The sequence below is a fragment of the Pseudorasbora parva genome, chromosome 2, assembly GCF_024679245.1.
Source record: "Pseudorasbora parva isolate DD20220531a chromosome 2, ASM2467924v1, whole genome shotgun sequence".
Lineage (NCBI taxonomy): Eukaryota > Metazoa > Chordata > Actinopteri > Cypriniformes > Gobionidae > Pseudorasbora > Pseudorasbora parva.
The window spans coordinates 5,058,507-5,070,194 of NC_090173.1; the positions used below are offsets into that span (position 1 = coordinate 5,058,507).

The 11,688-nt window shown below is 41.5% G+C and overlaps 1 protein-coding gene across 1 annotated transcript; it reads right to left on the reverse strand.

Annotated features, from left to right (window-relative positions):
* Positions 1-618: 618 nt before the first annotated feature.
* Positions 619-11,688, reverse strand: LOC137049870 (uncharacterized). Its single transcript, XM_067428621.1, has 11 exons — positions 11,282-11,688; positions 10,428-10,596; positions 10,092-10,284; positions 8,779-9,052; positions 8,512-8,689; positions 5,982-6,058; positions 5,706-5,886; positions 1,572-1,820; positions 1,326-1,488; positions 1,112-1,242; positions 619-982 (listed from the first exon to the last, which is right to left on the reverse strand). The coding sequence occupies exons 1-11, from the start codon at positions 11,555-11,557 to the stop codon at positions 879-881; spliced, it is 1,995 nt and encodes a 664-aa protein (XP_067284722.1). The 5' UTR covers positions 11,558-11,688; the 3' UTR covers positions 619-878.

The window sequence follows — 11,688 nt, forward strand, 5'->3', positions numbered from 1 at the left end:
CTTTTACTTCATTCATTGCTACTCCTGCAACGCTCGCTCCGACTGGGTTACGAGAGGCATCAGCAAAAGTTGCACCGTCGCAGTGGTGGTGACGTGATGGGTCACATGGCATATCGTTGTTGCGTGTGTGTGTAATGGTAATTTGGACATAGAAATTGTAATACAGAATGTTCAAGGGGGAAGAAGGAGGCAGGAACCGGCGAACATTTAAAAGACTTTAACCAAACAAAACGAAAGGCAGCCCATCACGGACATCTGCCACACACACACACACACACACACTATAATAAAACAAACAACTCAACGTCAAGTCCAGGTCTGGTGATCTCTCGTCCTTTTATGCCTCCGCGCTCCCTCAGGACTCGAGGCCGGTGTGTCTCGCAGGTGACGCTCATTCACAATCACGCCCCGGTCTCGCTCGGTCTCTCGCTCGTCCTCCTCGCCACATAAATATTGCACATATTTTTCATCCGCTCTACTACCCGCCCGCACAGAGTTAATTATCCGCCCACATCCCCGCCCATGATTTTTATAGATGTCACAGTTTACCACTTTTATGCCGTTGCAGAACTCTACGTCGCGTATAGGCTAGTTACAAAATGGAGACGAACAGCCAGCTGATTTTATTAATTTATTAAATCGATTCTTGGACATTTGAGATCGATTCTGAATCGTTGCAAATGAGAATCTAGATTCTTCTGTGAATCGATTTTTTGGCACCCCCCTAATTATTACCTCTTCCATAGACATCAGTGTGTATCTTACAAACTCTACATGTATTGTTCTTTTAGTTCTTATGTGAGAAAAGCGTAGATATGCGTAGTCATCCAACAAATGTTGTCCATATCGTTCAGCCTTCCTTGGAGGGTTTGTCAAACTCAGATGATGGGTGGAATGGGGATCTGGTGTAGTTCTTCTACATACGGCGTTGGGTCCACAAGGACTTTGTGTAGTAGAAGACTCATCAGGTCATCGACATAGTCTGAAAGACAAATGTAAAACTGCTTGGGGAAGGTACTGAGTGAAGAGACATGTTGTGCATGTTACAGTTACATTTTGCTAAAAATCTGTTGTATAGAATAATTATGTTAAATAAAATGTTCTAACTTACCGAATGTTGGGTCTGTTTTCACAGGTACGGCTGTGTATTCCCCTTTTTTTGACTTGGGAAAAGCCTGTCGTGTTGTTGCCTGTGGACGGTGGGCATTATTCTCATTGTGATGCATGGCTGCGAGATACAACCTGCAATCATTGAAGATGTCAAATCATTAGTTGACCGTAATAAATATAACATCACGTTATTTTAATGCCATAAACAATATTACCTGCACAACATCCCTATAGGAAAGAAAGCTAGATTTTTGGGGGCAAAACGTGTAAGCAGGCGGTGGAAAGCCTCGAGTGTCGACGTTTGACTGAGTTTCTCAAAGTCCTTGAGGACTCTCTTGTTGCACATTATTTTCTCCACTTTCCTGAGTGTCACTGACCCTGTAAACAAAACACACATCAAACCTTAACTAGGAAAAAAAAAAAGATTTGAACGGTAAACTGTCCGTGAAAGTACCCTATACCTTTTCCAAACCATTTTTTGCTATTCCTTGAAGTTTTGTCTTGGTGTTCACATTTAGGAAACCGAGGGTTGTCGTGAACGTGGATGTTCTGCATGTGATTAAGAAGGGACGTCCACTTTGCCACCTTTTCCGGTCCCGAAACCGAGGAAGTTGCACTCCAGTACAGATGATTTTTGATGCTTTTCAACCATTTCTTCAGTAACTCACTGTCCTTACTTTGTGAAAGTTTCCGAAGTTTCTTAGTCAAAGCTATGAAAAGTTAGACAGAAGTGAAATATTTCTTAAAGGATAGTAATAAAGCTGTAAACACCAGTTAATTAAATTTATATTTAAAGTTGGCCCACTGAAATCAAAATGGAAGTTTTTTAGCTTTTAGTATGACTGTGTCATGCTGCGTTCACACCGCACGCGAATGACGCGAATAAATCACGCTATTCGCGCGAAGTTGGCCACGTGAACATTTTGAACCCATTCGCTTCATTCGCGTGACATTCACTACACAAGACGCGAATTCACGTCACGGGAGGGGGTTCTGCCAGGCAGCGGCAGTCGGCAGAAGGACGAGCCGAGTTAAGGCTGCTCTCACCGGGGTTGATGAGCGCTGAGCTCCGGTGATCGCCTGGGTCTCACACCTCCGAAAACACCAGATCAAATTTTCAAATAGGAGCTCTCCTAATAAATAAATCACATATTTGAGCTTTAAACGGCTACATTCTCGCCTGAAAAACTATTAAAACTATATTTTGTGACACAATAACAGTAATATTTTTAAATGACTCTGGCTTCAGGGTTTCCCCTATGGGTTTCCCATCCGTCACTTCACCACGTGACAGCAGTAAGCAGGCTCCTCATTGGTTAACGCGGCGCGAATATCCGCCAAAGTTCAGATTTTTCAACTTGAGCAATTCGCGTGATCCTTGCCGCGTCATTCGCGCGAAGTGTGCCATTCCTGCAGCCTCATTCGCGCGAATCGTGCCGCAGAATGGCTATTTGCGTCTCTGCATTGACTTAAAGGGTCATGAAACCCCAAAACACGTTTTTTGAGATGTAAACAGATATGTATAGGCTGCACATCATTGAAAACACTAAGGGTACTCATTAATGGTATTCATATGTGAAAATAGTTATTTTTGCATTTTTCAGAGCGATTTCTGTCTTCCGGTTTGAAAAGCTTAGTCGGAGCAACGTCACAAATGCTGACGTCGGCGCGGCCTTTTCGGCCCAAGTATGGGCTGCTGGGCACATGCTGACGTCGACCGCTCCGAGCGATTCTCGATATATATTCATGACATAAAGCTCATTCAGTCCAATCCCTGCGCTGTAGTATGCATACAAGATAATTTAGTTAATATGCATGAGACAGTCACTTCTGTCAGGCTCGTCTTCCATCATTATTGTAGAGATATGGTGGGGAAGTTTTGGAAGCAGCGTGCGGAAAAGTCACGGAGGAAAGCTAGGCGTTGTGCTGATACGAAGTAACGTAAAGGGCGCCGAGCGAGCTGTAACCGGCGCCGTCTGTGGAAGCCTTTGCTACAAAGGCTCGGTAAAGTAAAATTCACCTGAGGAATCGCACGCCGAACCTGCAAGCGTTGACTATCTATGTCAGGAGTGCAAAATAACCAATCTGTAATCTGTAGGCTAATGAACAAAAGCCACGTCCTCTCCGTTTTATTTGTGGTCACAGCCATGCACTAAACCGCATGTGTTCGGGCTCTTAGTGAAACAGTGTGCTGCATATTTGGACAAATATAGATTTAGCTGCCGAGTGATAGACAGCGCGGATCGTCACGGCAACCCAGCGCGCGTCGCTCTGCTTCAGATGCGCGGTCGAGACTATGAAGCCTCAAACCTCTTCGCTTTTCCCCCGATCTAGAATTACACATCTCTGTCGCATCGCATGTTGGGTGGTTCACGTTCTCTTATCACGTCGGCGCGTTGTTCATCTTGCCAAACAGCGTGCATATTTGGACAAATATAGTTTTATCACGTTTGCAAAATATTTCGTCATGCAGAATAACATTTATTTTCATTTCTCACTGAATTATGCTGGTTTGAACTTTGAAGAGCTGAATGATTTGCGATCTCTGCTGCACGCCACTTATAGCTCTCTCATTCCCTGTACTCATCGCTCATTTAATCTCACTGTGGTAAACAATGCCAACGTGAACCAAGAACATGTCTCATAACCACTGTAATCGCTAATCTTAATGCACCTACTGACACTCCCCTATTTATGCAAACCATTCCCTCTTTCCACACAATACCATCCCACCTTTTCACAGTCGACCACTCCCCTTTTAACAAGCTTTTTCAAATCGAAGGTGTGAAAAAACACCGCTGCAGCAGGGGGGTTTCATGACCCTTTAACATGTAAATCACTCGCGCGAATCGCATCATTCGCGTGCGGTGTGAACGCAGCATTAGCCTTAGTTATGAATAAGCTGGTATGTTCCAGAACTATGACAAAATTTGCATTTAGGAGATTCAAAATGCTCAGTCTCTCACTTCCATTAAAACGAATCTCAGATTTCGGTGACATCATCGCAGACTTCACTTTCTCGTCAAATCTTCTGTCCAATCAGAATGCTCTCTAGAATCTAAAGCCCGCCCCCTTACACTGCTGAAGCTGCGGGAGAAATCGGTCAGTTGTTAACATTAGGAATGCACTGAATCCAGGATTCGGGTCGGCTGAATATTGGGCTTTTTAACTGGGTTCGGTTTCTGCTGAACCTTAGAATTTTTTTCCACCGAACCGAACACGCTTGCATTACGCGATACTGGTCGATGATGCCGTGGTTGATTATGGGAACGATTGGACCGATCGAATGCAGTAGGCTGTGAGAAAGTGAAAATGGAACTTGTGAACAGAAAATGTGTTGTTTGGGAGTACTTTCAGTCACAAGAAGGCAATTCAAGTCCAGCTACATGTTCAATTTGCAATGCCGATTTGTCTCGCGGTGGCAAGAACCCTAAACAATAGCCGCTGGATGTCCGGTTCGCAAACGAATCGTTCTTTTTAACCAGATCTTTTTAGTGATCCGGTCAAACCAGTTCACCAAATCGAACTGAATCGTTCTAAACGGTTCGCTTCTCAAATCAGCGCTGATCCCACAAGTTACTATAGTTACTCACTTTCTGACATGAGTGACAGTCCCTCAGACTAGAAATAAGCTAATATCTTAAAGTATATGTTGTAACATGTTTTGCTGTGAGAACCGGTGAGCTGAGATACGGCATGCGTGACAGCGTCGTCTTAAACCGAACTGTTTCTCTCGGAGTGGGACGGCTGATGTTTCTCTCGGAAAACGGATGCTGATAATATATGAGCACGGGTGAACCAAGGATTAAAAAACATATCCAAGATGACGATGATGACAATAATAATTATTTTGTGTTATTATGCAAATAGACCGATAGAACCGTTTTGCGGAAAAGAACCGAACTTCCCATCCGAGAGAATAAGAGTTGTGCATGAAGGAATCTACAGACAGCAATACGGCACAGTCATCCTGGCATAATGTTACCTTTTTTTTATTTTAATAAAAATACACTGCTGTGGACGTTATGTCATTAATGTGTTTACTGTGATAATTGACTGAGGAAGTTGGATTCGGCATTCGGTTTCGGATTCGGCAGAATCTTAACCAGTGGATTCGGTTTCGGATCGCACAAAATCTGGATTCGGTGCATCCCTAGTTAACACACATTTACTCATTTCTACATGGCACATAGCACACTATATATGCGATAGGAAATGATTCAGTGTAAATATGCTTTCATTTGAGGCGAATGAAGTCTGTTTTCACGTTAGTTTCACACACCGCAGCAGCGTGCACACACACAAACACACACACCAACGGCTCTGGTCTAAATTTAGACTACACACACGAGAGTGCAGCGCGGATCATGTGTGCGAGTCCACGCAGACAACAAACATATCGGACCCGTTTTAATTTTGCACAGAATCCTGCATTTCAAAGCGATATGGAGGAGATTATGATGATAAACAGTGTTACAGGAAACAATGCTAACAGCTGAAGCCGTTTCAGGGGAAATCACATCAACACATTGAATAATGCGGCGCGTTTCAAGGCACTTCAGCGGGCCTTTAAAGAAAAACAGATTGATGTTTACCTTTCTCAAAGTGCCACACATCATAGTACTGAGTGATGTGGCGCTCCCTCAGGTACTTTCGAATCTGTGGACGACGATCAGTGACCATATACTCAACCGCCAAACCACAGGAATCCAGCTTATCCAGACATCGCTTTAAACCCTCCTTCTCCATCTGGGAACCACCACCTACCTCATTGCTCTGTCAAAAGGCACATAGAACGCAAATATGAGTATATAAATGTTAACTTATTTTTTAAAAAAAATACTTTTTAAAAATGTTATTCAATTATTGACCTGAATTAGTTGAAGATCTACAATTGAGTTGGTTTCCACATCCATCAATGTGTAACTTCCAAATTTTGCAGAGTGCCCTATGTAAAAAAAAAAAGAAAAAATAGTTATCATAGGCATAATATTGTTGAGAACATCGGCACTATAAATATTATTTAAGCTATATATATATATATATATATACATTAGGAATGCTACAATTCTCAATATAATATTGAACCGTTCGGTACGGCATTCACGGTTCAATACGCGCTGGTGAATTTCGCTTTTTTTTTCCGGTTTTGCATTTAATGAATTATTTCTATTCCTCTCCGTTTGAAATATTCCTCTGAGTTTATTTCGGCTCTGTTTGAGTGTGCCTGTGAGTCTACGCGCTGATATGAGCAAATATCCAGTCATATGCACTAAAGTTAGGGGGTGTTAGCCACGTTAAAAAGCCTTGCCGGTTAATCAATTCATTTGCGTGCTATGCACTGTTTTGCATTGAGCGTGTCTGTCAAACATGTGATTACTGGACAGTCTTACTGCACGAATACTGTCAAACACACACGGTTAACATATAAACGCAGTCGGTTATGTCTAAAGTGAAAGTAAAATCGCGTGCGTCTATATATGAGATGTGAGCGGGTCTTCAGTTGACAGCAGCTCAGCCTAGTCCTTAAAGGGACAGTTCACCTCTAAAATGATTTTAATAAAAATAAAAACACCTTTAATACAGTAGCTTTTAAACAATGTTGTATATTGAAGGATATGAAGTTTTAATTTTAGCCTACATTTATTAATTTAAAATCATACTTAAACACTGCTGTACATCTCTGAGCTGCCACTGTAAATCTTTATATATATTTATTTTATATTATACAAGACACTGGGAATGTGTACATAGGTTTTTTAAGTAAAGTGTTAAGTTTAAGTAAGGGTTTTCATGTCTTTTAAGTGAAATAAAGAAAGAGTATTGCAATAAAAGCATTTTCTCCTTTACCCTTTTCTGTTCCCGTCGCCTAGGAATAGAAGAGCGAAAAACCCCGAACCGAACCGAAAACCGTGGTTAAAAACCCAGGTGTGTATTGAGCTGTGGACTAACTGTATTGCTGCATCCCTAATATATACCGCAAAACTTCAAATAATAGCCCGGGCTTCTCTTTACCCAAATCGCTGAACTGAACCGGCTTGTATTTGAAACGGGCGTCTATAAGAGACAGGCATTCATTCGGATGTGTTTAACTAATCATTTAATGTAAGAAATGTCTTAGATTATTGGCAGCACAAAAAACGAAACGATGTGACAGCAATGAGCATGTAGGCCACCGACGATGATGACAATTATTGCTATACTAAGTTATTACAAATACAATATGAATGTGTTTGAATGTATTTTTATCCGCCGGGATGATAGAAACGACGTCATTACGTAAAGACGTAAAAGAAGCGGTGATCCGTTGTTGTTTTTTTACCGGTTCATGGAAACGAACTGTCCGACAGAACCGGTTCAGGGAAAAGAACCGAATTTCCTGTCACGTGAAATCTAACCAAAGCATTAGGGTTGGCGAAAACTAGACATTTTCTTGACCGACCACCGAGCCTCATTAGCCAGCTGAAACCGGTTAACCGATTAGTTTAAAATATGCCGCGCTCTTTGAAATGATAGCCGCGAGCCACGCTCCCGCTCACACACACACACACACTGTCCCGGTGTTGCCGTCTCCCTTCCACTCACGTCACTTTTAACAGTGCGAAACACGAGTCCCGCAAACGCGGCGCTGAGGAGCTTATTTGTGATCGGAGGACAAATGGCTCCTTAGTTTCGAAATGGTTTGGTTAAGGTGATCGCTCTGAAAATAAAGGCGTTTGTCTGGCGTTATGAGCTCATCTGAATCATTGCCGCGGCTCGTTTAAGAAAATGACAGCTCTGAAGAGACGCCGCTTTAGTTCGAGGTAGTGCTAACAATAATAAAGAAAGATGATGATCAACACCTCATGTGTTACCACTGAAATGTAGATGTAATATATTTCCCGAATGTAAGCCCATCTTATGCGGACTGACGCTTCATCCTGTCGTCTGCTCTGGCTCTAACCTCGAGTGTTTACTTTTGGCAAACCTTGTGAGCGCTCAAACCCAAACGCCGTGACCTCGTGCCAAAAGTTTTTATTGGTTTATTAAGTACAAACAGGCGAGTTATGAAACATTGAGTGTGAGGGATTTGTTCACTTCACACAAAAAGCTTTCGGAATGAGATGCTAACTGTAGTAGCGTTTAATCCACTGTCTATAATAGCCTAATTTAGAGATCACTTTATTTTATCGAGAACTCTGATCGGTTAACATTGATATGGTCAACCATCAGTCAAACGGTCATCAAGATCAAATACAACCCGATACTAAAAAAACAGACCAGGCCTCTATTTGAGACCGGCCTTTATTTACCCAAACCTGTCTTCACACCAGGCATTTAAAAGAGACGGGCGTCTGTTTGGGACTCGGCTATTATTTGAAGTTTTACGGTATATACACACATTTTGTTCTCTACATTTACCTGGTGAGTCCGCACGCATATCTCCTGCTATTGCACGTTTTCCCCTCTTTTTCAACTGTGAAATTACATGTTGCTGATCTCTGTTCCACTTGTGGACGATGGTTGGCTCGAAGAAATTTCTTGCATGTCTCCGGAAAGTCCCATATTGCACAGTTTGGAGCTGCATGGCCTGGAAAATCTATGAAAATAACATTGATAAATTAGAAAACGTACATACTAATAACAGTGACTGTAGTATTAAATCAAGTACAGTAAATAACGGAATACCTTTTGTAGTTTTGAAAAGGACCCTACTAGAAAATATATAGCAGCACACAACTGCAGGTTCCCCAACGGGGTACTCCCTACAACGGGCTGACTCTGCCACCGTCTGTAATGCTGACATTTTCCACAAAGCTGGGTGAAGGCAACAAAAGTATCGATTTGTCTTTGGTGGACGTCACATTTCGCCTTACAAACTGGACAGGTCTCAAAAATCTCTCTAAGGCAGCTTTCAAAAACAATGAACTTCTTGTCACTGTAGCTGGACACAGGATCTGTTCTAAAACAACAGAAAGGACATTTATTAGAAAATGTATTTCATGTCAAATGGTATTATTAGGAAACAAAATTCATCTGTAACTACGGTCGATATGTAGCCTGCCGTGGTCATACTCAGCTCTAGTCAGAATATGAGTCTGATGCTCCATTGGGCTGTGATTATGGGGCGTGTTTCAACCCAACCAGGAAAGACCTCGATTGGACAGACCGACAACCAATCAGAGCAGTGGAGCGACGCATAACGTTAGCTGTCAAATGTCAACAGAGCTCAACTACACTGTGTTGCCAAGTCTGCGTTTTTTCCGCGGGTTGAAGCGACTATTATGTGATATATAGCAGGCAGGCAATCTTGCCAAAATAACACACATTTTACCCCCAAACATCATTTTTCCCACCGAGAAGCTATTGTTTAGGGCTAGTAGTTGGCGGGGTTTTGTTGTAAAAGTTTGGCAACCCTGTCTGCACGCGCGCTGGAATAAACGATCTTTGGCGGTGTTGTAAAAAATACAAGAATTTAACCACTTCAGCAAATTTCTAATAATTATGAAGTATGCAAATTTGGACCCAAATGTGGGTCGCAGAGCTGAAGTGGTTACGGATACACAGTTACTTCCCAACATGATCATCAATTCAGAGAGAAATAGTGAAGGTGAATGAAGATACAAACAAGCATTTAGGATTTAGATTTGAACAAATATAATCCAAGCCCCTTTGATGACGTGATTATTACTTAACATTAACGTAATAAAGTATTCTCGTAAGATTATAATCTGCCATTGAAAATACATATGGGTGAGGGGTTCGAATGCCGGTCGCCATGTTGCAGTTAGCTTTAAATGAAATAACAGGAATCTAGGAAACTTCACCTGCACACTTTCAGTCACACTGATTATAATTTTTGGCTAAAAAGTCACTGAATCGTTTCGGATCGTATCGTTCTAAATGAACCAATATCGTCCTTGAATCGTATCGACAACCTCAAATCGTGATACGAATCGTTGTTAAAACAAATCATTACACTCCTACTGTTTACGACTTACGTGAATTCTGATTCCTGAGGGACAGACTCTGGATGAAATATTGAGTCATGTAGCTCTACATATATCTCAGCTTCTGCTCGTTCCTCTTCGTCTTCCTCCAGGCGAAGTCTCTTGCTTGGCCTGAAGATTGAGTCCCTTTCTGGTGATGAAGACAGCTGGTCATCCGGCAACATGGGTGTCGTTGTCTGAGTGCCTACAAGTCAAAAAATATTGTAATAATATATAATCATTACATGTAAATTATTATTGAATTATGTCTTTCATGCAATGACATATGTTTCTATTATTGTTTCATATAGAGAAATGATATGACACTACTGATATTTCACGTCATACCTTTGCTTCTTACGCGGAAACCCCTCAGTGTACCAACAGAAAGCTGTGTGGCCACCGATCGCTTCTTTGGCTTTGTCTGCGTGGCCACTGTTTCGGTGTGTGTAGAGTCTGTCTGACATCCAGCTTCACAAATTGAAGATGTTGCAGGGAGCTTTTGGGAACTCTGTCCCTGCGGAGATGAACAAATATTTCAAATGTGTATTTAAATATGAAGTAATACCAATAAGTAGACATTTTCCATGTAATGACATATTTAATTGACATGTATGGTCCTTGAATAGAGGATTACCCTTACCAAACAAAAATATAGTGCAGTATATTGGAAAATATCATATGTTCACATATATGGGATTTAATATTTTCCAATATACTGCAATATATTGAAAACGGCAATCATTTGTATATTTTGCAATATATTACATGAATATATAGTATAATAACATCAATATAGTATTTCATGTACTAACAGTATTGGTAAATATATATCCCTTTCATAGATCATAGACCGTGGATATGCAGTGTTTGTTTCTGTTTAGCACAGTTACATTTTCATATGACTAGCATAATAATAGCTTCGCAATAAAAAGGAAACAAACATGGCTTTACTACAGTAAGTTACACAGAACAATGATTGGCTGGTAAACAACAGATATAATGAACAAATCATTTAAACTGATCATTACAAACACCAACAGCAATCGATGGTGTCTGAATCAGTTCCTACACTTTTTTTAAAAGTTTGTCCGATTAGTTTCAAGTACTAACGTTAGTTAACAAAGCGAAACAACACTGGCCTTTATATAATGAGTTACATAAACTAAACCGCGCCGAGTTCAATAATAAAATACACTTACCGACTGTGGTCCATAAACAACGCCTTCTCCAGACAAAGAGGGAACTGCGTCAGGTTTCAAGAATAATCTTAGTGCGAATCCGGCATTATACTGATTGAGATTGAGGAAGCTGTCCTCAGTGAAATGAGCTGCACACAGTTTTAAATTGGGATCATACTTTTCGGGAAGCGAGTTAAACATAAACTGTAGCCATTGGTCTCTACGTGCAGCGTCCGTGGGAAGGCCGAACAAAGGTGATTTGACTCCGGGATGAAAACAACAGCGTCTCGACGACATGGCGACAAACACACTCAACAAACGCGACAAAAACACACTGTGCAAACGCAACAAACACACTCTGCAAACGCCTCACTTCCTCTTCTCCACGTGGGAGAGCAACAAGACCACGCCCCCTTTTGCGTGTTCTT

Coding starts and splice junctions, on each gene's coding strand:
- LOC137049870 (XM_067428621.1), bottom strand. CDS start 11,557: ATGTCGTCGAGACGCTGTTGTTTTCATCCCGGAGTCAAATCACCTTTG. Junction 10,285..10,427: donor TTTCCGCGTAAGAAGCAAAG/GTATGACGTGAA, acceptor TTTGACTTGTAG/GCACTCAGACAACGACACCC. Junction 1,489..1,571: donor CAAAAAATGGTTTGGAAAAG/GTATAGGGTACT, acceptor TTTTGTTTACAG/GGTCAGTGACACTCAGGAAA.